The 23,478-nt window shown below is 40.6% G+C and overlaps 15 protein-coding genes across 15 annotated transcripts; 8 read left to right on the top strand and 7 right to left on the bottom strand.

Annotated features, from left to right (window-relative positions):
- Nucleotides 1-213: 213 nt before the first annotated feature.
- On the top strand, nt 214-1,719 carry FOA43_003442 (uncharacterized protein; the record flags this gene model as incomplete). Its single annotated transcript, XM_038923693.1, has 1 exon — nt 214-1,719. The coding sequence occupies one exon, from the start codon at nt 214-216 to the stop codon at nt 1,717-1,719; it is 1,506 nt and encodes a 501-aa protein (XP_038779621.1).
- Nucleotides 1,720-4,037: 2,318 nt separating this feature from the next.
- Nucleotides 4,038-5,171, top strand: ADH4_2 (Alcohol dehydrogenase adh4; the record flags this gene model as incomplete). The annotated part of the gene is made up of 1 exon (XM_038923692.1): nt 4,038-5,171. One exon carries the CDS (start codon nt 4,038-4,040, stop codon nt 5,169-5,171), a length of 1,134 nt encoding a protein of 377 aa, XP_038779620.1.
- Nucleotides 5,172-6,308: 1,137 nt separating this feature from the next.
- On the top strand, nt 6,309-6,743 carry FOA43_003440 (uncharacterized protein; the record flags this gene model as incomplete). Its single annotated transcript, XM_038923691.1, has 1 exon — nt 6,309-6,743. One exon carries the CDS (start codon nt 6,309-6,311, stop codon nt 6,741-6,743), a length of 435 nt encoding a protein of 144 aa, XP_038779619.1.
- A 698-nt stretch (nt 6,744-7,441) lies between these two features.
- Nucleotides 7,442-7,858, bottom strand: FOA43_003439 (uncharacterized protein; the record flags this gene model as incomplete). Its single annotated transcript, XM_038923690.1, has 1 exon — nt 7,442-7,858. One exon carries the CDS (start codon nt 7,856-7,858, stop codon nt 7,442-7,444), a length of 417 nt encoding a protein of 138 aa, XP_038779618.1.
- Nucleotides 7,859-8,019: 161 nt separating this feature from the next.
- Nucleotides 8,020-8,540, top strand: FOA43_003438 (uncharacterized protein; the record flags this gene model as incomplete). The annotated part of the gene is made up of 2 exons (XM_038923689.1): nt 8,020-8,027; nt 8,120-8,540. 2 exons carry the CDS (start codon nt 8,020-8,022, stop codon nt 8,538-8,540), a joined length of 429 nt encoding a protein of 142 aa, XP_038779617.1.
- Nucleotides 8,541-8,584: 44 nt separating this feature from the next.
- FOA43_003437 (uncharacterized protein) lies at nt 8,585-11,125 on the bottom strand (the record flags this gene model as incomplete). The annotated part of the gene is made up of 1 exon (XM_038923688.1): nt 8,585-11,125. The coding sequence occupies one exon, from the start codon at nt 11,123-11,125 to the stop codon at nt 8,585-8,587; it is 2,541 nt and encodes an 846-aa protein (XP_038779616.1).
- Nucleotides 11,126-11,334: 209 nt separating this feature from the next.
- Nucleotides 11,335-12,087, top strand: FOA43_003436 (uncharacterized protein; the record flags this gene model as incomplete). Its single annotated transcript, XM_038923687.1, has 1 exon — nt 11,335-12,087. The coding sequence occupies one exon, from the start codon at nt 11,335-11,337 to the stop codon at nt 12,085-12,087; it is 753 nt and encodes a 250-aa protein (XP_038779615.1).
- A 129-nt stretch (nt 12,088-12,216) lies between these two features.
- On the top strand, nt 12,217-12,732 carry FOA43_003435 (uncharacterized protein; the record flags this gene model as incomplete). The annotated part of the gene is made up of 1 exon (XM_038923686.1): nt 12,217-12,732. One exon carries the CDS (start codon nt 12,217-12,219, stop codon nt 12,730-12,732), a length of 516 nt encoding a protein of 171 aa, XP_038779614.1.
- Nucleotides 12,733-12,761: 29 nt separating this feature from the next.
- Nucleotides 12,762-14,624, bottom strand: FOA43_003434 (uncharacterized protein; the record flags this gene model as incomplete). The annotated part of the gene is made up of 1 exon (XM_038923685.1): nt 12,762-14,624. The coding sequence occupies one exon, from the start codon at nt 14,622-14,624 to the stop codon at nt 12,762-12,764; it is 1,863 nt and encodes a 620-aa protein (XP_038779613.1).
- A 479-nt stretch (nt 14,625-15,103) lies between these two features.
- On the bottom strand, nt 15,104-16,459 carry SAH1 (S-adenosyl-L-homocysteine hydrolase; the record flags this gene model as incomplete). The annotated part of the gene is made up of 1 exon (XM_038923684.1): nt 15,104-16,459. One exon carries the CDS (start codon nt 16,457-16,459, stop codon nt 15,104-15,106), a length of 1,356 nt encoding a protein of 451 aa, XP_038779612.1.
- A 309-nt stretch (nt 16,460-16,768) lies between these two features.
- FOA43_003432 (uncharacterized protein) lies at nt 16,769-17,185 on the bottom strand (the record flags this gene model as incomplete). Its single annotated transcript, XM_038923683.1, has 2 exons — nt 16,769-17,044; nt 17,108-17,185. The coding sequence occupies 2 exons, from the start codon at nt 17,183-17,185 to the stop codon at nt 16,769-16,771; spliced, it is 354 nt and encodes a 117-aa protein (XP_038779611.1).
- Nucleotides 17,186-17,540: 355 nt separating this feature from the next.
- On the top strand, nt 17,541-18,470 carry FOA43_003431 (uncharacterized protein; the record flags this gene model as incomplete). Its single annotated transcript, XM_038923682.1, has 1 exon — nt 17,541-18,470. One exon carries the CDS (start codon nt 17,541-17,543, stop codon nt 18,468-18,470), a length of 930 nt encoding a protein of 309 aa, XP_038779610.1.
- Nucleotides 18,471-18,539: 69 nt separating this feature from the next.
- FOA43_003430 (uncharacterized protein) lies at nt 18,540-20,204 on the bottom strand (the record flags this gene model as incomplete). The annotated part of the gene is made up of 2 exons (XM_038923681.1): nt 18,540-20,166; nt 20,200-20,204. 2 exons carry the CDS (start codon nt 20,202-20,204, stop codon nt 18,540-18,542), a joined length of 1,632 nt encoding a protein of 543 aa, XP_038779609.1.
- A 275-nt stretch (nt 20,205-20,479) lies between these two features.
- CEK1 (mitogen-activated serine/threonine-protein kinase) lies at nt 20,480-21,544 on the bottom strand (the record flags this gene model as incomplete). The annotated part of the gene is made up of 1 exon (XM_038923680.1): nt 20,480-21,544. One exon carries the CDS (start codon nt 21,542-21,544, stop codon nt 20,480-20,482), a length of 1,065 nt encoding a protein of 354 aa, XP_038779608.1.
- Nucleotides 21,545-22,588: 1,044 nt separating this feature from the next.
- Nucleotides 22,589-23,350, top strand: RPS3 (40S ribosomal protein S3; the record flags this gene model as incomplete). Its single annotated transcript, XM_038923679.1, has 1 exon — nt 22,589-23,350. The coding sequence occupies one exon, from the start codon at nt 22,589-22,591 to the stop codon at nt 23,348-23,350; it is 762 nt and encodes a 253-aa protein (XP_038779607.1).
- Between the last annotated feature and the right edge of the window lie 128 nt (nt 23,351-23,478).

Below are 23,478 nucleotides of genomic sequence, written 5' to 3'. Positions count from 1 at the left end.
AGAGATGTTACCCTTTCCTTAAAAATAGAAGAAGTAATTCCAGTGACGTCTCCCTTCTTCTCCCTGTTCGCAAAAACTAGGATAGTCGGCTGGTGTACGGATGCGATATTTTCGAAGTTGCCTAAGTGCATTCTGTCTCTCCGTAAAGTTGACAGATCATCTTTAGCTGTGTGATAGTATATTTTATTTCATTTCCGACGTTATCCAAGCACCATGGATTCAGTACTTAACCTGATTAGTGAATACTCACCATTTCCTGTAAATTCATCACTCAACACCACAAGAGAGTATGCACGGGGTCTTTCTAAGGAGATAGCATTTATACTGCTTGACAACGAAACGCTGAGGAGCGTAATACATCCTGTCGTGATCTTCTACGTTTCGATGAGTATCGTTGCTGCTACATTGATAGCTATTGGATCTTATGCCACTATAGAGAAACCTGCCAATGCTATAGATCCCAATCCAAACCACCCTCTATTTGATCAATCTGATAAAGACAGGACACTAGTTCCCGATGCTTCTATTTCAACTTCAACGGCCGCATTTATGCCGTTAATTGCCGGTATCGGTTTGGTGAGTCTTTATTTTTTAATCCAGCACATAGATAAAGATAAACTAGCTGAATTTCTAAGCAATTACTTGCTAGTCGCTGGCTACAGTGCTGATTCATTTACCTTGAGCTTCGTTTATAAGGTCATTTGCAGAAAATTGGCCTATTGGACTGGTAAAAGTTCCCTCACATTCAATCCCAGATATAATATGACATTTTCCAAGGATTCCATGGTACACCCAGCCGGTCTAGAGCCGGGGATGCTTCTTCCAGAGACCTCTGAAGAGGAAAAAATTATCAAAGAGGAAGCACTACTTTCTGCACGTAACTCTGTGGCAAAGGAGGACCAGTTGTTCAACGTTTACTTTACTAAAGGTGACATTTATAGCAACGCTTTGAGCTGCTTGCTTACTTTAATTCTCTTACTTCTCGATTACAACAGTAACTGGGTTCTCAGAAATATTGCCAGTTCCCTTCTTGCAATTTATGGCATTGCAAAGTGCCGATTGACTAGTTTCAAAGTAGCCATCACTGTCCTTGTTCTCTTCTTTGCATATGATATATATTTTGTTTTTGGTTCTGACATAATGATGTCTGTGGCTACAAATATCGATATCCCAGTGAAACTTATGATTCCGAACAGTGCCTCAAGAACCGAAGGCACTGTTCAACTTTCTCTCTTGGGATTGGGAGATATAATTTTACCGGGATGTGTTATAGCTCTATGCCTCAGATTCGACTTGTACATTTTCCACGAGAAAAATCCTAACACAGAATTCCACCATCTACAGAGCTACCCAAAACCGTACTTTTATGATGCCTTAATCTTTTATTCGTTGGGGCTAGCAGCTACATGTTCAGCAATGTATGTCTTTGAACAGGGACAGCCTGCACTTTTATACCTATCACCATCGCTATTGATTGCAATATTTGTTACTGCAGGAGTGAAAGGAGAGCTTAGAACTTTATGGGATTATCAGGAAGATACGGATACAGACATCTTTAAAAAAGACAAAGATATAGAAATCGATATTCTTTGTTCCAAGGAGACATTGTACTTGGCCGGGAAAATTGATGATAAAGAAGAAGAGGAGGAGGAAGAGGAGGACGAGGACTACGAACCAGAAGAAGTTGATGACGACGAAGAGGAGGCCTATGATATTTGATGTCTAATAATTATCAATCTCTTTTATCCGCGTATGATGATTCTTTGATCTCCACCAGCAGAGCTAATATTTTTTGCAACCGTATATCATAATTTAGTATAAATAAAACCACTCCACATTGAAGTTTTCCGAGTAAAGGTATCAATATCTCGACTTATTCAATGGAGTACATTACTTGACATTTACGACAGAGACAGAGAACAACGTAGGCTTGAAGAGTTCAAACGGTCATAATTGTAAAATTAGAGTACGTTCCTAAAGCGCCCAATTTTTCTTTGGCATCCCAGCATGTTTGAGATCTTCAATTACGTGGGATTATTAGGCGACTCAGCATCAACTCCGAGAACACGGAGACCGGTTCAACTAAAGGAAGAAAAAATCCTCGGTCCATTGATCGTCCTCGATATTCAGTAAAATGATTCCCGAGCGATCAGCCCCTGTTACTAGTCACTTCCCAGATATTTTGGAACGACAAGAGCTTTAAGGATATTATGGTCAACCTGATGTCGGCCACCGATGAATCTTGTTTGAGGCAAGGGCTGTTTTGTGATTCCGGAAACATGACAAGAACCCCAAATCACCGAACAATAAAATGATTAACCGCGATGATTGACCAATCATTTTCCCCATATTAATACCAATAGGGGAAATAATGACTCAAAGCACTCGCAAATATGTTTCTCAATATAAATCTTTTCTCCTATGCCATGACTTTTTCAAATTTCGGTAGAAAATTTTACCACAGACCCTTTCCATCTCGGCTATGTGGCTTTGAAACTCTGAAATCACAAGATGGGACTCCGACCGGTTTGTCAGTAAAAAAACTGTACCATCTCTGGTTAGACGAATCACAGCACCCGGTTCTATGAATAACTCAAAGCTACGAGTGCACATGATCATGCTTGAACGTTCCTTATTGGCTGGTGGGATTAGTTTCAGAGTTTCCTCAACGCACTGTCCTGTAGACTTTTGTGTTGTGAATATTCGTACATTCCTTTGCTCCAGATCCGCCTCCCCCTGTCGACCCAAGTAGGGACCGACAAGCTCCGTCTTCACAAGCGACCCAAATCCGGAAACTTCCTTTCCTACTATTAATATTATTATTGCCATACTCTTTTATCAGAGGCGAATAGCGATTTATGCCGTCTCCGCCTTCTTCAGATCTCAAACTGAGAAGAAGCAAGGATTTTTCAGATCCCTGTCAAAAATGTAATTACTAGATGTGGAATTCCAAAAGCGATTTTGTTTTATTTGGTGGGGCGCGCACATTTTTCCGCAACGGAAAAGAAACGAGGAAAAAAAAAGAAGAGAAAATATACCTTGAGATTTTCTCTTACTTCTCATCTATTCATCAAGCGAGACGGAAAAAGAAACTATTTCGCTCCAAGTTTCATCGGTGTCTCTTCGGTTTTGTTATGTTTCCTCCCGCTCAAAATCACATTTGGGGGTGCGTGCAAGTTATGGTGGACTAGACTAAATCGAGAAAGTAGAAACCCACGAAGGCTGAACAAATCTGACCATTCTTGGCATCAAGTTTTGTGATACCAAGTTCTGGTAAGGGTTCATCTCAAAATGCACAACAACTGAAAGCTTTTATTGTACTCATGATTACCTAGCTCTTGACTGTCACTTAAACGAAGTGGGCTCACAAAACTAAAATAAATCTCATCGTTTCCCTTGGGAATAAAGATCCAGCGGCAAGAAAAAAAAAACGGGCTGTGCGCCCACAGCATTGGGCAACGGATATGTCAGGTGCTCACCCCACTTTGCATGAAACGACTAACGGATGTTTCCCGTTCTCGGAATATCAAAATTTCACTCAGCTTTGTCCGATCGATAATCATCAGCGCGGTAAAAGCGGACAAAGCTAGCCTCAAATTTTGAGTCAACAAGAACAAGAGGTGGTACTTTCTCGTCAGTTTAACTGACTATTAAACGAAACATATGGTTTCCATACTATTAACTTGATCCTTTATCCCATTTGTAAGACTTATTGCTGTTCTTTCCCTTCACTTTCACAACATTTTGAGTTCAGCTGCCAACAGCATTTCTATATGCACGTTTCTTTTTGAGTACAGAAAACGGCTTCCAAGAAGGGCATTTCTCTCTCCGCGTCTTTTTGTTCACCCCATAAAATCGGTTTGGGTTCACCCCGTCGCATCTCTCTCGAGACTCACACCCCCCTCTATATAACGAGTTAGATTTCCAGGAAGTTGAATTTTTCAATTCTGGGTTTTTTGTTCTCTCTTTCAGATTTATTTTATTATCGTTTTCGTTTATCTTCTCCCCTAGTAGACAATCAATCCTATCCACACATAATGTTCTCTACTTTTACTAGAACTGCCACCAAGTCCAGGCTTCCATCCCTTCTCAGACTCCAATCTACTTTCAAGATTCCTGAGAAACAGATGGGTGTTATCTTTTACAAGCACGGTGGACCATTGGAATACAAGGAACTTCCAGTTCCAAAACCAAAGGCAAATGAAATCTTGATTAATGTCAAGTACTCTGGTGTCTGTCACACAGATTTGCACGCATGGAAGGGTGATTGGCCATTACCAGCCAAGCTTCCTTTGGTTGGTGGTCACGAAGGTGCTGGTGTTGTTGTTGCCAAAGGTTCTGCTGTCACGAACTTTGAGCTCGGTGATCTTGCCGGTATCAAATGGTTGAATGGTTCTTGTATGTCTTGTGAATACTGCGAGAACGGTGATGAGCCAAACTGTGCCAAGGCTGATTTGTCTGGTTATACTCATGATGGTTCTTTCCAACAGTATGCCACCGCTGATGCCCTTCAAGCTGCTCATATTTCTGAGGGTACTGATCTCGCTCAGGTTGCCCCAATATTGTGTGCAGGTGTCACTGTCTACAAGGCTTTGAAAACCGCAGATTTGAAGGCTGGCCAATGGGTTGCCATTTCCGGTGCTGCCGGTGGCCTAGGTTCTTTGGCAGTTCAATACGCCAAGGCTATGGGTTTGAGAGTTTTAGGTATCGATGGAGGTGATGCCAAGAAGGAATTATTCCGTTCTGTTGGTGGTGATGTCTTTATTGACTTCAAGAACTACTCCAAGAATGAGACCGAGAAGATGAACGAGGATATTAGAAAGGCCACCAATGGTATGGGACCACATGGTGTTATAAACGTCTCTGTTTCTGAGTCTGCTATTACACAATCTACTCAGTATGTCAGACCTACCGGTAAAGTTGTGTTAGTGGGTATGCCATCTGGCGCCGTCTGCAAGTCTGATGTCTTCAATCATGTTGTTAAGTCCATTCAGATTAGAGGTTCTTACGTTGGAAACAGAGCCGATACCAGAGAGGCATTACAATTCTTCTCTGCTGGTCAGGTTAAGTCTCCTATCAAGATTGTTGGATTGTCTGAGATTGCAAAGGTTTATGAGCTTATGGAACAAGGCAAGATCTTGGGAAGATATGTTGTTGACAATAGTTACTAAATGACCAGAACCAGCTTCTGAGTCTAAGCTATTTATGTAGGTTACGTTAAGTTAATTGTTTTTCGTTATTATGAATTTGAGTTTTATTATTTTGTAGCATGAAATTTTTATGAGAAACGGTTAGCAGTCGAGAATTAAAAGAAAAGGCCAATTGCCGATGAGGATGAGTCTCAGCGGGGTATCCTTGGGTACCCCAGAAAAGCTTTTGCGGGGTGCGAGATCTGAGGATTAACCTGGAACAACCTAATCCGTACTTCAATAAGCGAAGGTGTCGGAACAAAGTTCGGCCGAACATAATTGCGTGGGGTTGGTTTTTTTACAACGGAAGAAACCGGAATTAACAGTTTTTGCGGTACAGTGAGAAGCAAACTATCAATCAGGGGCTTCATCTGCCGGCAAAACTCTTGTACTTTCATCAGGTTTAACAGATTAGGGTGGGATGTTTTTCAGAGACCTTGGCAGGACTACTTTTTCAAAAAGTCTTGGACATTAATTAAAGATTTTCTGCATAATAGGAGAAGACATTGGGGCTCATTAATCCCATTCACATAGCGAAACATGTATTAATGCATTTTGTCCTCTGATGTATTACTTTCTTCCCTAAGGTAAAGTAAAAGATAGATACAGCGATAAATTGCTAGGTGCTACTGCTGAATATTTTATTTAAACGCCGGCGGCCTAATCGGGTAAGAATTGTCGGGATTATAAAGGACCATTGTATTGAGAAAGAAAGAAAAACCATTAGTAATTTGGAGACGTCAATAATAATAGAATTCTTATGATTAAGTAGAAATGCTTGATTAAACACAAAACCGCTTTATCGCCTTAGAGATGGCATATAGACCACTTGAAAATTACAGAACAAGCAATACAAACAATCTTGTATATCTATCTCTCTGATCTCTACTTCTCTCAATCTCATGCAGTAGGGAGAAATTAATACATGTGTCGCTCCTCAATTATCATAGTCTACGCAGCACATTAATGTTCCAGCGCTATTAGAAAGAAAGATAGGAGATCGATCTAATGTTACTTTTGGTGCATGGATGTATATCGTATCCACAGTGTGATGTCAATCGGAAGCTATTTTTGAAGCGGAATTCTTGCTCAGCGGGACAACTTTCTCTTTAGCCAATTATGAGTTCCTGGGAACAAGTGAAATTTTCGTTTTCTCCTCGTGCCAGAGGCTGCTATCTTGTCACCGAGGAAGTAGTTCGGTCTCTTCCTCAGTTAAGGGATTACAATGTAGGAATGGTGAATCTTTTCCTTCAGCACACTTCGGCGGGAATATCTCTTAACGAGAACTGTGATCCAGATGTCAGATCAGACATGACTACCGCATTGAATAATGTTGTACCAGATGATAATGGCCGAATATTTGATCATGTTGATGAGGGTCCTGATGACATGTCAGGTCATGCTAAGGCCTCAATTATTGGTGTTTCCTTAAATATACCGATAAAAGATGGACGCTTGGCTCTGGGTACATGGCAAGGAATTTGGCTAATGGAATTTCGGAATTACAGACATACGAGATACTGTTTGGCCACTATTCAAGGTTTAAAGGATTAACTATATGCATTACTACTTACGTTAAATGAATGATTACTATCATGCTTATCCGTAGATCTTTATTTTCAAGTATCAGGCAGTGCTGAAAAGTTTTACCGCATTGGGAATATCTTGCATGGAGATGACTGAAGGATATTTCTTGAGGCAAGAACCGACATTATTGCTCCATATACCTGTATGCTTAGGAGAATACTTTGTGGCAGACTCCCTTATCCGCGTAGAATACCGATGCTTGAAGTTGAAGCAACAAAACCTAATCTGCCTAGTACTACTGAATACAACACTGGAGAAGTGAGCGTGAAGAAGAGCTCTGGGGCAGTCAAAGTGAGGAAGGGTCAAACACAAGAGGAATTTGAGGAGCAGAAACGGCAGTTTCTGGATACAGGACCCATTGTTAACGAAATAGATTCCTTCATCGATTCATTACAACTTCTTAGTGTGGATCAAAATGCCAAGCTTCATGAAATGGATAAGATACCGCGCGAAAAGGTATTGCATGTTCTAGAGAGACTCTACTATTCAAGACAATATACGATTTGCCTGGCAAAAGCCAAAGCTTTACAGGACCAAATGGAATTATCAGAGCACATTGACTTGAACTTGAAAAAAAACAAAAGCTTGAAGCATATAGTAGAGTTCTTAGTTGACATACAAAAGAGATGCGAGAAGAGGTTGGCCTCGACAGTAGTGTAACAGGGTCATATCATTATATGCAATTCTACGCTGCTTACATTCCGTTTCTGAAATGTCTCATCATCAGAACCCACAAACTCATCGAAAACACCAATGGTCTTAGTGTATACTTCAACTTTCAGCTGTTTCTCATACTTAAAATGCAAACCGAGATTCATAACCTTGCTCATCGCCCATCCCATACCTTTAACCTCTATATATTTGATATGTTTTCCTGATTTTGCCACGTATTTACCGCGTCTGTTAGGAACAGGCCTGAATCCATCTAGGCATCGCTCTATTCGCTTGATAGCAGATACAAATGGTGTTGATGACTTCACGTAAACAACGTGACTTCCCTCATTTTGATGATACACCCTCGGTGGAGCATGCTTGACTAGACGCTTATCTTTCACTCTAGGGAGTTTTGATTGCACACCCATAGATCTATATCAATGAACACAAGAGTACTCTCTAACTGGCAAGTAATTTTTTCGCCTCATCTTTTTTTTTTCAATGTATATCCCAACTGGAATATCTTCTCCGACTATTGGGTTTTATCTTCTTGACTTCATCATGACCAATTGGATTGACCACTACAAAAATGAAGATGTATCTGTGAAAACGTCCAAGTCATCTAAAAACAAACTCCCGCCTCCTCCAGGGTTTGATGAAGAGATGTATAAACAAGTTAGAGAAGGTAGGGTCAGTACAGATAATCGTCGCACAAACAAGAAACACAAACAAAAGGATGAGGCATTAGAAAGTTTGAAAATGAAGAAACTCTGGGAAATGGCTATCCAGCCATCGAAAAACATTCCAATGAATGCTATCATGATGTATATGACACCTAATTCTATCCAAATCATTTCCATAATGATGATGGTAATGTTGTTTGTCGGTTCATTGAAGGACATATTTGCCGTTCAGAAGAAGTTCAAAAACGCCCAGGTTAATTCTAGGTACGACTTTTTTGTTCTGAAGGGTATTTATGTTCTCTGCTGTTCAGGTAACTTGCTTGTTGGTCTTTGGAAATTGAATGCTATGGGCTTGATACCTAACCAAAGTAGTGACTGGTTAACTTGGGAGACTAAACTCGGAAACGATCAGACTGTGGTACTATAATACAATATAATACTTATCTATGCTAATAATACAGATTGTTCAGTTCACTTTTTGAATGAGATTCCATTGATGGTAGCCTGTCTTTTTAATCCGGAGAACATCGAGTGCGTCTGATCACCGCCCTCAAGTGTAGGTGACGAAGGCGTTCCACTGGCACTTCTCGAATACGGGGTAGCCCGATCCATCATCAGCATCTTTTGCTGTGCTATCTGATAATCTTCCAACTTGTTTACAAGGGTCTGGGCCTGTTCAGGCTTAATAGAACTGAATCGAGTAGTTCTCATACTCTTATCTTTGTAATTCTCTAGATTGCCATCTTTAAATAGATCCACAATCTGCTTTAAACCAACAAACATTGTGGCCAACGCTTCGTTGGCTTTGTCACCTTCATAACCCACTACCTCCGTCACATGACCACCCCAACCTTTCAAGCTTTGGATCAGCGATTCTATGTAATCGATGTCAATCTCAAAATTTTGAACTCCTTCTTTGGTAATTGAATCTGCTTCAAAAATAGATCTTTTCAAGTGTGTGGTGATCTTGTCAAATGACCTAATAAGCAAGAGTGTTCTCATCGAATATGGCAAATGCGAAAAGTCTAATTTGAACATATTCTCCAAATATAATCCCATATCTTTGATGCTGATACTTGGTTCCTCGTTGATAGTCGTGGAGTTCCATTCAAAGTTCACCATATCAAATAACATATCCACTTTACTGTCCACCATTTCAAACATTCCATCTTCGGCCCGACGACGGGTAGCTTTAAATGCATTCTCTGCTTTCAACTTAATCATGGTGGATGCAGTTCGAGACTTGATAATAACTGGCTCAGATGAGAAGTTGAGGTATTTCTCTATCTCATAGACCGAATTACTGAAGAACTCTAAGTTGATCAAATTCTGAGACATCTCCTCCTTATAAGATGAATGCACCTTGTTATCCAAATCCTTTAGAATGATATCGATTAGAACTTGATCAACTGCAGAAGATATGATCTGCGAAACACTATCCAAGCGCTTGCCATAGTACTTCTCCAAGAATTTGTACAAGTCATGGATAAAATTGCGTAATCTGAGGCATCCTCCAGGGTATATCACCGAATACGGTAAAGTCTTCGGAAATGTGAAATCTTTATCCTCGAATTTGTAGAAACAGTTGTTTGTTACTGTTTCAAATTGCTTCCGACTATCAACAGTCAACGGTTGCGAATCATCTTCCAATGACAATCCCATATAATCATCTAGAAATTGGGCCACAGACAATCTGATGTATAGCTTGAACAAACTGAGCATTACATCGTAAAGCTTGCGACAGTCATATCCCCAATATTCACTTATTTGGAGAAAGCATCCCACAATGTCGCATATCTCGACGGCATTATCCAAAGTAGTTGTGAACTTGACAAGACACAACTCCAAAAGAGGCACCAACTTGGTCATAATTGAATCAAACAAATCCTCTGCTTGCTTCTTACTTCGCACTTTATACCTGGTTTTACCAGAGATGTATCTGTCAGTAACCAAAAATGCAATCATGGAATACATCAGTATCTTGAGAGACTCTAAATTAGAAAGCATCTCAAAGTTGTTGTTCGTTATTGCCTCTCGAATAGGGTAGATCAGTCGATCCCTTCTTCTAAGGATCTCATTCAAAAAATCCTCCCGCAACTTATCAAGTTCATTCACAGACTCAGCTACCAGAATTGAATGAAAAAGCGGACCCAACTCTATTTGAACCTGACCTTTTTCAAAAGGATTGAAATATTTGAGCTGATCTTCTCTAAGTGATATCTCAATAGGTGAATTCACCTTGAACTTAAGCAGTTCTGGGTCATTAGACTGCCTCGAAAGCCAAGATTCGTTCACTGCCCTGCAAGTCTCATATAAAACTTCGCCTACTTGAGGTAACTTCTTTTCCACACTCAAGTTCATCCACTTAATAAGCTGGTTAAAGGTCTCTTCAATAATCATTTTTTTAAAAGTTGGAATCGAATTGTAAATCCTTACACTGAAATCAAACTGCTCAATTTCTTCGAAATCAACACGAGCCAATGATTCCAAGTTGATAAGAGCCTTGTAAAATTCCTTATTTTGAATCAATTCTAGGATCTTGTTAGTCTTTTCTAACATATCCAAACACGAATTGATCGTTAGGGATGTCTCATTGATCTTGCTGTAGATCTTCTTGTAATGCAAAGCCATTTTTTTCTCCCTGGCAAAGGCCTGACCTGTATTGTTCAACTCTCTATTAATTGAGCTCAAATCCGTTGATAGTTGGGAAGACGTCTGTACGATGGTCTTTATCTTGTCCATAGAGGTTGTAAGGTCATCAACAGAGTCAAATGAAAGCCCCTCAAGGGTACTCTGTTTTTCCTGCGACGTTTTTTCTAGATTAGTCACAAGATCATCCAAACTGTCCTTCTCCCGGAGTTCAGCCTTTATAAATGGGATGAACTGATCCAAGTAGTCATCTGACGTTACGGAGTATTGCATGAGTGAATTCGAAGGCTTTTGCGGGGATACTGCTATTCCATCAGAATTTCCTGGCAGGGGACCATCTATCTTTGCTGTAGTGGCAGCCATGATAACTAAATCGAGTTTGTACTAACAGAAGAATGAAGCGGAATATGTCATAGAAGTAACTATGAAAACAAGACGCGACTGTTCAGCCGAGAAAAAGGACATTCAGAAAATTGGTGTAGAGATGCTGAGTGGGACTAGCAACAAGTACAGAATTAAGCTACGGAAACAAGAAGGTGATGGATTGATACTATTCTTATTACACCTGGCCAATGAACAATCAAGTTCTAATAGTGGGATCCAGGAAGACCAAAAAGCTTACAATAGCCAAGAAGATTTTCCATGCTTCAAAACTAGACCATTATGCAAGTCACAGTGGTATCATAATCACTGGGTTGCCTGTAGAGACCAGATACTACAAAGCTGAGGTAAGATTATTCATAGATGAGGTTTCGGAGAGTAAATTTGCAGGATATCAAGAATGGTTTGAACAATTTCAAGACACAGATATGAAAGAGTTGAGGGACAGCATAGGGGGGTTGATAATTACTGTTGATATGAAATGTTTGGATAATGATTTGAGTAAATTCAGTGAGCAATTGGAACAAATAACCGGCCAAATGGACGATGAATTTCTTGAAGGGAGCGAAGATGACAAAAAGTTTCAATGGGAAGGATTCAAAGTGGTCATAGGGGTAAAAAATGGGGAATATGCCATTGCTGAAGCACAAATGAGTGATATAGAGTACAGTATTTTGGCAGCAGGATTCCTTTTCATCAGCGTGAATGAAAATAATGAGGGACTTGAACAGCTTGTAAGCGTGATTGAGAATAATCAATGGCCAAGTATGGAAAGAAAGAGTATTACAAAGCCGCAGATCAAAATTGAAGATAATTCTCAAGAATTGGGTATTCTACTAGAGAGAATTCGCAGGGCCAAATTACTGGCCTCGTCAATCGATGATAAAGAGCGAAAAGAGACGTATGCGAAGACAGCTATGGAAGAGTTAATGAAAGATTTATGAGGAATGGAGAGTGATATATGTGGCTAATGATGTGGCTGTGGAAATTGTCGATCTTGAAATAACCGCAATTTATTGTTTGATTTTTTGTTCATTATATCTTATCGGGACTTTGTCTAAGTCATTGCAAATATGAGTTTCGTCAACAGAGGCTTGATTCGAAGCTTTAAGTATGGCAAACAACCACAACTTTACATCCATGAGATATCCAAAGACTTAGTTAAGGCGTCGTTTTCAAGCAATCCGTCGAAGTTGGAGGTGGGTACTTTCAGTGGAATTCCTCCGTTACCGAATATGGAGTCACAGCTAGCCATCAGTACCAAAAATTTTGTCCCGAACAAGGATTTTTTTAACTTATTACAGGGCGTATTTAATAAGCACGTCTATGAAGATGAAGCCTACAAACTGGACGCATTGAACTTCACATCTTCTTACTTACCCATCGGAGATTATAAGGTGGTTCTTCAGTTCATGAACCAGCGTCCAGAATATGAGAATACCCTCGGTTTTGTGCGTGTAAATGGCGATGGTATCATGATAAAGGATAGCTACCAAGCTAATGATATTTATGAGCTCTGCAACTCTGATGGAATTGTAACGTTGAGTGACTTTATGCTCAAGGAACTACAAAAACAACTAAAAGAATGATTCCGTTCATGTACATATATCCCTGTAAATTATAGCTCCAAGTAATCGTTTAAATTGATTAAGCGTGCCCGTTTGTCTCTCATTATTTTCTCCAAGTTCTCCCCGGTGTGAAGTAGTAAATGTTCCAGCGGGGTATACTTGCCGGGATGAGAACCAATCTTCATGAGGAAGCAGACATCATCCCCGAGTTTCATCCTTTCTGTCGTATAAAACTCCTTCAACGCCCGTGATGATTGAGGATCTGTATAATAGATGTAGTTCATCACATTCTTGATCATCTCAAGATTTGTGTCACAGTTACTGAATGATTTCTTGAGCTGTCTAGACATTTCAACAGCCTCATTGATCTTCTGATCCATTATTAGTCTTGCTAGTTTCAAGCAAGAAAACTGTTTTGAACATGCCATCATTGTCTCTGAGTCTCTTTCGGAAAGAAACCTCTCAGCTTCATAAATTTGGTCATTTATTAGCAAAGCTCTGAAATGCTTTTTAACTTCACATGCTTTAAGATCAGAATCTATGCCATCAACCAAGTCTCTCTGATCGCCTAGGTCTTCATTGAATGCTTTCAAGCTATCCAAATATCCCATATTCTTCAAGTATAAACCAATTCCTCGATTAACAACCACCTTCAAATCCTGATCTTCTCTTCTTCCTCTGCCCTTTTCAAGAGAAAAGGATTTCAGAGGAGAATCTTCAATCATCTTAGCCTCCTCATTTTTGAAGCACTGAACGTATCCGTCAATGTCGAACATAAAAGCCCGTTGAGGATCCACACCGAAATTAGTTCTCACAGAGTTCCACTGCGATAGGCTGATAGAAGGAAACAATTTGCGATAATTATCTGATATATCAAATGCCTCTCCCAAAAAGACACCATTCTTTGTAATGAAGATCTTTTTACGACCGAAGTTGATACCACATCCAACAGTGTCGCCATTTCCGAATTCACAGCACGCCTGGCTGTTCACCTTACCGAATTTGTGATGCGTAAGCTTGCCATCTTTGCCATTATATCCCCATGTACCATCTGTGATTCCCCTCAAATCCACTACACCAGAATTATTGGCGACATTGACAAAGCCAACAGAGATATCAGACCGAGAGTTTAGCCCAAACACAACTTCCACCTCGTAATAATATATTCCCATATCAGATCGCACATACTCATCAGAAGTCACAGAAAAGAATCCTGCCCGACTTCCAGAATTGAACCCAATAGTTCCAGAAGGTCCGCTGCTGTTACTGTGCTCGGTATTATCATCGGCCGGATTGACGAGATTTCTAGTCGATACTTCTAATCCGTCCCCAGATACGTCGAAGGGAGAGTCCGCGGACGCCTTCCATCTCGTAGGTAAGGGTAATTCCACACAACCAATGTCGCTACCACGAATGAGTGGCTTAACCGTTGAATCATCATCTGCCTTCTTTACATTGTCTGCAGTAGTACTGGTGGTGGTGCCATCATCGTGAATTATGTCATCCAAATTCAAAGCCTCAGCATCTCCTTCATTGTCAGCAATAGATCCCTCATCTTCTAAAGACTTTGCCTTTCGAAGCCTTTCGCCACGAGATTCAAACATATTTATAATTTGATTCAAGTATGCATCGTCATGGTTCTCAATGTACAAGGAAGGATTGCATCCTAATATGCCCATACTAGAAAGTCTTGTTATAGTTTCTAAGCGGGCGCTTTCCTTAGGTAGTCCCGCCTGGTGATACATTTTCAAATATTTCAACTCCTTGTTCAAAATGTATCCATATTCAAGTTTAAGAACGTAGGATGGAAGCGCTGTGAACTTCTGCGTCTTAGTTATCCGAGTGCTGCATTCTGCATTCACCACTTCTCCTAGCAAAGATTCCTGCCTGTAAAACATGTTAGTAGATGTCATTTTGAAGCTAGTAGAAAATATGAAACTCACGTCATTGCTATCAATTATAACTAGCAGATAAGCAGAGGTTATGAACTTTGAATCTTTATTTCTCTTTCTCGTTATCAGCCTTGCCCCTAACATAAAGAGACATCCATTTTACGTCGATCGACCTCTTAGTCGACTAAATATTACAGAAGTTACTGATATTAATTCCCCGCGTATAGAAAAAGCACCCGTTGAAGAGAAAATATATTAAAGAATCGTAGAAGCCTAAGCTTTAGCCTAAGTCTAAGTCACTAATGTGACAAAAGAGAGGAGGGAATAGGAATAAAGAAAAGAGGAAAAGGAATAAAGCGACGCTTCGTTGCTTTATACTTATCTTTTTTTTTCTAAGTGTCGTCAGGTCTTGTGCCTGCAATAAACGCAAACAAAAAAGATATTAACAAATAAAATATGCAGTTGATGCAAAGTTGGAAGATACAACAAGGTTAGCTTGATTAGTATCTGTAAAAGTCGGCCTTGTAAGGACCAGATTTTGGAACACCCAAGTACTCGGACTGATCGTTGGTCAAAGTAGTCAAATGGACGTCCAAGTGATCCAGATGGCATCTTGCAACAGTCTCATCCAAGATCTTTGGCAAAATATCAACTTGACCAACCTTAAACGAACCGGTCTCCTTAAATTCAGGGAACTTAAGTTTGAACTCCTTGTTGTCAGTGTTGAACAAGGCAATTTGAGCAAGAACCTGGTTTGAGAAGGAACAAGACATAACGAAAGAAGCATGACCAGTGGCACATCCCAAGTTAACTAATCTGCCGTCAGCCAAAAGGATGATGTGCTTACCGCTGGAGAGTAAGTATCTGTCGACTTGAGGCTTGATGTTGACAACATCCTTAGCGTTGGCCTTCAACCAAGCGACATCAATTTCAACATCGAAATGGCCGATATTGCAAACAATGGCATCCTCTCTCATCTTGTCAAAGTGTCTTCCAATGATAATATCCCTACAACCAGTGGTGGTAACGAATATTTGTCCGATAGAAGCCACATCATCCATAGTCTCGACCGGGTAGCCCTCCATAGCAGCCTGTAGGGCATTGATGGGGTCAACTTCAGTAACGATAACCTTAGCACCCATACCTCTGAAGGCAGCGGCACATCCTTTACCGACATCACCGAAACCACAGACAACGGCGGTCTTACCAGAGATCATAACATCGGTGGCACGTTTGATACCATCGATTAACGATTCCCTAATACCATAAAGGTTATCAAACTTAGACTTGGTGACAGAATCGTTGACATTAATTGCAGGAACCTTCAAGGTATTATTCTTGACCATTCGGTACAAGTTGTGCACACCAGTGGTAGTCTCCTCGGACAAACCATAGCATTGCTTCAACAACTCAGGATGGTGATCGTGAACGTACTTGGTCAAGTCACCACCATCATCCAAAATCAAGTTAAAAGGCTTATTGTCCTTGAATGCAAACAACTCCTGCTTGATACACCAGATGTACTCTTCCTCGGTCTCACCTTTCCAGGCAAACACAGGAACGCCAGAAGCAGCGATGGCAGCAGCTGCGTGATCCTGAGTGGAGTAAATATTACAAGAACTCCACGCAACCTCGGCACCTAAGGCAACCAAAGTTTCAATCAAAACAGCAGTTTGAATAGTCATGTGAAGACAACCAGCGACTCTAGCACCTTTCAAAGGCTGGGAATCTCCGTACCGCTTTCTGATGTACATAAGACCGGGCATTTCGTTCTCGGATAGTTCGATATCCTTTCTGCCAAAAGCGGCCAAGGATATATCAGCGACCTTGTATGGTTGGGTTGGTGGAGAAGACATTGTAACTATAAAATTGCTCTATAGAGAGAAAGAAGACAAACGCATATAAAAGGGAAAACTGAAATTGAGAATAAACTTTACCTTTATAAAGTTTCGCGAACTGCAAAGCTCGTATATGGAAAAATTGATGAATAAAATGAAGTTTAAAATAAAAATTTTCCTCTCCTTGCACATGTCTTAATTCGGACATTAAAGAGATGAAGAATCAGAGATCTCAACAATTGTATCATGTAAATTACGACTGCAGCCTCATTTGTAGCCTTGTGTCCTTTCTTTTTTATCGATATACAGTAGTTACATATTGATTGCCTAATCGCGTACGCTACCATCCCTTGGTCTATACTCGACCCCTTGCGAATAGAGATCACTCCGAACATCTTCAGGAAGCTTACCGCCCACACGAACCGCATAGACCCCAGGCACAAAGTTTTCCACTCTCAGCCATCTGGCCACCCATGAGGCTTCATCTCCCTTGTATGCCACTAATCCCTCGAAGGAGGGCGACGTGCATTCTCTGATCAAGTCATCGTTATCTGTAAAATGTAGCACCGATTCACAATTAGGACATCCTTCATTTCGGAATTGCTGATTTGTGTTAGTATATAAGACTCTGCGTAGTAAAGCTTCTCATTGATTTGTCGTACTTACACTCATGGATTGAACCACTCCACAAAGCATACAAGCCCTGTTGAGTTTTGGAGCTGGTCTGGTTCTTTTGATAGCCATCTTGTGTATCCAGTCAACCTAATGAACTGCAAAAAGTATTTCAAAAAAGCTACAAAGCAGGCGAAAAGGAAGAGTTGCAAGTTGAGTCGTTTGAAAAGTACAGAGCCAAGCGCGAAAATAAAGAAAAAAAAATCAAGACGGTAACAAAATGATATAATAATATAAAGTAGAGTGACATCCTGAGGAACTGTCCAACTGTACTAAAAACACATATCTCCTTGAGATTTTTTCGGTCTGGTAAAACTCCGTCCTTTATTACAGCCGAATGTTTCTTCGATCATCTGGGAACATATTAGCCCGTCAGTGCTTAGTGACGTCTCGGCTCTCACTGAGTGCTGCGCAGATTCACTACTCTATGCGAAGCCATCAGCAACTTCGGCATTTCTCTATTGATCCGATCCTTGAAGTACTCAATCAGGGTACCACCTACATAGAAGCATTACATGCTCTGTCAGGAATTCCTTGGTGGGGATTCATCCCGATTCTTACCGTGGCTCTCCGTTCTACAGTCACTCTACCCATTGCTATTTACCAAAGGAAAGGATTTCAGAAGCAGAATAGTTTGAGGCCTATTGCTAACGCTATGTCGCCTGTATTGAAGATAAAATTGGCTGCGGAAGGTCAGTCAGAACAAATGCGAACGAGAAAGGGAGAAAACTCTCCAGTCAAGAGTGAAAAGCAGCAGTTGACTGCCGATAAGATTATGATTATTGCCTCTAAAGAGCGATTCAAGCGTCAACGGAAGCTCTTCAAAGATAACAGCTGCCAGAGCTGGAAGTTCATGATGCTACCAGCCGTTCAGATTCCTCTTTGGGTAAGTGTTTCTTACATGCTTCGTGTTTTAACTGGCTGGTCACAGATTGGTTCGAAGCCTCTGGATTCCACCTTAACTACGGAAGGTGTTGGATATTTGCATGATTTGGCTCTTAACGATCCTTATTTTGTGCTTCCAATAACTCTAGGTATCTTGGCCTTGGCAAATGCTGAATGGAACTTTGCTACCGCCGATATGATGAAGCTTACCACCAGAGGTGTCAGAAATTCCCTTAGACCTACTGCTTTTGATACCATCATCACATTGACCAGAGGATCCATAATCTTTCTTATGGCCATGGCTACCCAGGCTCCTGCTGCGTTAGTTCTATATTGGATTAGCTCTAATGGGTTTTCTCTTTGCCAAAACCTATTAATGGATAGATTCCTACCTATTAGATACACCCCTTACAAACGGTTTTATTCGGCTAAGAAGCTTTCAAAAGGTGCCGTGCCATTGATCAAGTACTGAAGACCATCTTTTCTGTATATATTTACACGTATTCTTAACGATTTCACGAATAGAAAAACCCAAAGTAGACTATACTACAAAACGTCTCGCTATCCAGTCGAACCCGCTGAAAAACTCACCCAACTGGTCGTATTCAGCAAATTCTAACACCAATTCATCAGTAAACTCACGAACACAAATATCTCTCGCATTAACCACTTGCAGAAAGCTTTTGCTCATGAGGCAGAGAAAGCTTTTGGACTTGTTTTCCTCCCTATACGCCACTATCACTCCTGCCTCTTGCTTATAACTGAATATCACATCTCCAACATGAAGTCCATGGGGAACATTGTCGTCCCAAAGGCTTCTGTCGTAAGTAGTACCAAACGCAAACTTGATATCTACATCCAAAGCTAGTTGGCAGGTGTCATTGAGCTTTTCATCAATATAGGCGATCTCCTCGTGATAGTTCTCTTTTCCCTGGAACCCTCGTAAAACACTGCGCAACATCATTAGCAAAATGGGTGTTCGTTTCTTGCTAATGTATTCAACCAACGACTGCAATGCTGCTATGCGTTTCAAAGTAATGAATTGCAAAAATAGTTGAACTATTCTCTGAGTACTGTCTCTAACAAAGGAAGTCCCTACTACATTCTCTGTCACTCCATGACCACATTCTCCTTCGCAAGACGTACTCTGAGGATGCCATATACCACGGCTCCTGAAGATAGTTCTATCGAAATCTGCTCCAAACATAAAATTGAGAACGTACTCCAAATATTTACAAGGTTTCTCTATCTGCCGATATATAGCAGGAAACCTACTTATTGGTTTGGCATTAAATTGATGGTCCGAGTATACCATCAACAGATGATCTGCATCAGAGGTGGGATTGATACACATATGGTTGATCGGTATCGAAACTTCAAGTCTACGACCAATTTCTTGAACCATAGCATATGCATTGAAGCTGGCCAGCTTAGAATCACAACCGTAGTTCCTTAAAATAAGAAGATCCTCAAAATCAAGCTTCGTATCTTCGGTATCTCTTGCAAAGCTTACATTCTGTCCATTATGTAACGTGTCCATTAATGCCTCTGTGATTAACTTGGTATTTTCATTTTGGGTCAGATGTTCTTTCTCTCTGCAACAATAGTATTGAACGGCCCTTTCAAGGACGACTTCTCTGCAATGTAATAGCTCAAAATAGTTGCTATCCAGGAGATTCAAATGTACAAGCAACCGCTCTACTTCAGACGACGGTATCTTCATGTAAAGCACCCGAACAAATAACTTGAATAATGCCTTCAATTGTATGGCCTCAAGCAATACAGATGCGACGTAAACTCGATTAAGAGATGCCAGACGTACACGCAAGTTGTCTTCTTTTGCTTTCCGAAATGTTCTGGCATATAGACAATCTGATCTGTGTAAATTCAAATTTCCCACTTGAAGATGATTTCGTATGCGAATTAGTTCCGGGATGTACATCCAGGAGTCCTCGCTTTCATCGAACATAGCTTCTATCAGTTTCAATGTCATTTTGGTCTTTGCCTTACGTATTATGGTGTCGATCAAGTAGTTAATCTCTTTATCCTTTAGACAACGGACTCTAGCCAATTCATAGTACCCACGACCTGGTAACGAGGAAATGCATATAGGCGAAAAATCCTGGTAATACCAGCGTCTAAGCACAGCATCCTTCCAAGTGATGTCACTCCGTATTGAGGAATAAAGCTTTCGGTTGCACCTCATTAAACGAGAGAGATCTACAATTTGTAAATGTCTCGTTACTAGGGACCATATTTCAATCGAAAGGTCATCTAGGACCATAGCAAAGTATCAAAAATTCATCAACGGAAAAGAATGAAAGAGTGAATGAATTAGCAGATGCTTTTTTTCTAAGCGCTCTAATTGCGGAAGGTAGATCTTGACTCTAATTTAGATCTAAAAGATACATTATGCGAAGTATATGCAAAGAAAGAAAGGAAAAGACAAATATAAATGTAAATGGCATCTAAAAACGCCCACTATCTCAAGGGCTTCAGTATTTCATCGTACATCATTCTCTTTAACTCAGACATCGTAAGTTCATCCTTACGCTTGTCAAAATCAAAGAAGTCGTCGGGTATTCTTTCAGCATCTGGTTCATCCTCTGGCTCATGGTAAAATGCCAAATAAGGATGTTCTAGAGCTTGGGTCACGGTAATTCTCTTTTTGGGATTAAAAGTGAGCAATTTCTCTAGAAGATCTGCGGCTAATGGGTTTGCGTCTGGGAAAAGCTCTGAGAATTCACGCTTCTTCCTGAATGGAAGCATGCGTATGTATTCTTTGGCTCTCCAAGACTTGATACCATTATAATCATCGGCACAAGGAGTACCCAAAACTTCAATAATCAGCTGAAGCTGATTATGATAATCAGTGCCCGGAAATAAAGGTCTCCCCGATAGCATTTCTGCCAATATGCAGCCAACCGACCATACGTCTATACCAGTTGTATACTCCTGAAAGGTTAACATAATCTCCGGGGCCCTGTACCACCTCGTGGCTACATATTCAGTCATAAAGCCGTAATTATCCTCTTTGGAGGCAATAGAACGAGCAAGACCAAAATCACAGATCTTAAGATCACAGTTAGAATTTATGAGCAGGTTGGAAGGCTTCAAATCTCTATGTAGTACATCGGCAGAGTGTAATGCTTTCAAAGCACGTAATGTCTGATAGATGAAGTATTGGCAGTGATTATCGCTGAGTTTCTGAGTGCGAATCACACGGCTCAAATCAGTCTCCATCAACTCCTGGATTATGTACACCTCGTTGAAATGCTCGAAATCATAGGGTATCTGTATATCCAATATCCCGATAATGTTTTCGTGACTGAAATGTTTCAAAAGCTTAAGTTCACGTAAGGTTCGTAGACAAAACATTGTCCGTTCAAAAGGCCGGATTTTTTTAATGGCCACCCTCTGGTTGGTAGGCTTGTAAATCGCCGAACACACGATTCCATATGCCCCTTCTCCTATAATTTCTTTAATTTCATAGTACTCGCTCACGTTAAAAGTGACCTGAATTTTCGACTGTGCAACCTGGGACATCAGCTCAGGAAATGAATGTATTAATGAAGGAACAGATAAGCAAGGTCGTCGGTGGCTGTTTGCAGCCTGACGAAGAAACAAATAATGACAAGACTAGGCAAAAAGAAAAAGAAAGAAAAACAGGAAAGCTACTTTACAGTTCGATAGGTAAACCTAAATACTCTCTCCTATTCATTTCCTACTTTTAGAAATTTCGCATATGGCGCACAACAAAGCAAATCGGCAGTACCTGAAGGAATAGCTGTGAATACTACACCGGGCCCCGGTAATCAATGGATCGCACAGGTCTTGTTGACAGTGGTCTGCATTGTTATTTCCGATCTCCCCCTGACTTATTATACAAATTTGTAAGCGTTCTCCAGTGAAACATCACTGTTACATTCACCTTTCGCCGCGTAATGTTTTAATTGCCGCTGCGCGTGCTAACTGAAAAATTAATCAATTGTCGCAAGAGCCTCACTCAATGGTCATATACCCTTGCAAAAACAATGCAATACCGCGATTATATGTCTACCTCTTTTGTCCCCATCGTTAAACAGTAATGATCTTGAATTATTGATCCTTTTTTCTCTCCTTCCTGGTAATCCGTTCTGTAGTTTCAACGCAACAGTGGTACCTGAGGTTTCCTATTACGGTAATTTAGCAGGTCACGTGATAATAAACAGTAAGGGCCTTGAAGGTTTTGTCCCCTCCAGTAGTCAGCTCATTGGCTACGATTTAATTTTTTATTCTTTCTCCACGATGAACAATTGTGCCTGCCAACATGCATTCATTCTAATTACAAGCAAAACAAGCCGAAGCTTAACTCCTTGAAATAATTCTTCATTACTAAGTGCGAGGTGTTGAAACCAAAGAAAGCTGCTGTGACTGCGAGTCGAAAATTTTTTTCAATGGAGAAGTGTGCGAGCAGGACGCGGCTAGCGGCAGAGTGAAAAATTTCACAGTGGAAAAAGAAAAAGATCAAAGTATTCTTGGTACAACTTTATACTACTGTCTTTTTAGTCTTTTTAACCATTTCCCACCCTATATCTAATACCGTACAAAATGGCTGCCACAATTATTTCTAAGAAGAGAAAGTTAGTCGCTGATGGTGTTTTCTATGCCGAGTTGAACGAGTTCTTCACCAGAGAGCTTCCAGAGGAAGGTTACGCTGGTGTTGAAGTTAGAATCACTCCAACCAAGACTGAGGTTATTATCAGAGCCAGTTCCACTCAAAGAGTTCTCGGTGAGAAGGGTAGAAGAATTAAGGAGTTAACTATGTTGATTCAAAAGAGATTCCACTTTGCTCCAGGTTCGATTGTCTTATACGCCGAGAGAGTTGAGAACAAGGGTTTGTCCGCTGCCACTCAATGTGAGTCCTTGAGATTCAAGTTGTTGAATGGTTTGGCTGTTAGAAGAGCTGCTTATGGTGTTATCAGATTCGTCATGGAATCCGGTGCCAAGGGTGTTGAGGTCATCATCGCCGGTAAGGCTAAAGGTGCCAGAGCTAAGGCTATGAAGTTTGCCGATGGTTTCATGATCCATACTGGTCAGCCATCTAAGGACTTTATTGATATTGCTTGTAGACATGTTTTGATGAGACAGGGTGTTTTGGGTCTAAAGGTTAAGATCATGCTTGACCCATCTGCCGCCAAGAAGGGTCCAAGAACTTTGCCTGATGCCGTCGTTATTCACGAGCCAAAGGAGGAGGAGCCAATTGCTGCTCCTTATGTTCATGTCTACAAGGAAATTCCAGAGAATAAGGTTGCTGCTGCTCCTGCCCCAGGTGAGGATGCTCCAGTCGAAGCTGCTCCTATTGAGGCTTAAATAGGGTAAGTAAGTATCTAAACTGTTATCATTACCGTATTATGGAAAAATAAACTAAAAGAACATTGAAAATATGTTATTGTACAGTTGAGTATGGTTTGATTAGACGTAAAAATATTTGGCTAAGT

The sequence above is a fragment of the Brettanomyces nanus genome, chromosome 4 (assembly GCF_011074865.1).
Source record: "Brettanomyces nanus chromosome 4, complete sequence".
NCBI lineage: Eukaryota > Fungi > Ascomycota > Pichiomycetes > Pichiales > Pichiaceae > Brettanomyces > Brettanomyces nanus.
Note: the sequence above shows the minus strand (reverse complement) of the source record. Positions and strands in the feature narration are given on the sequence as shown.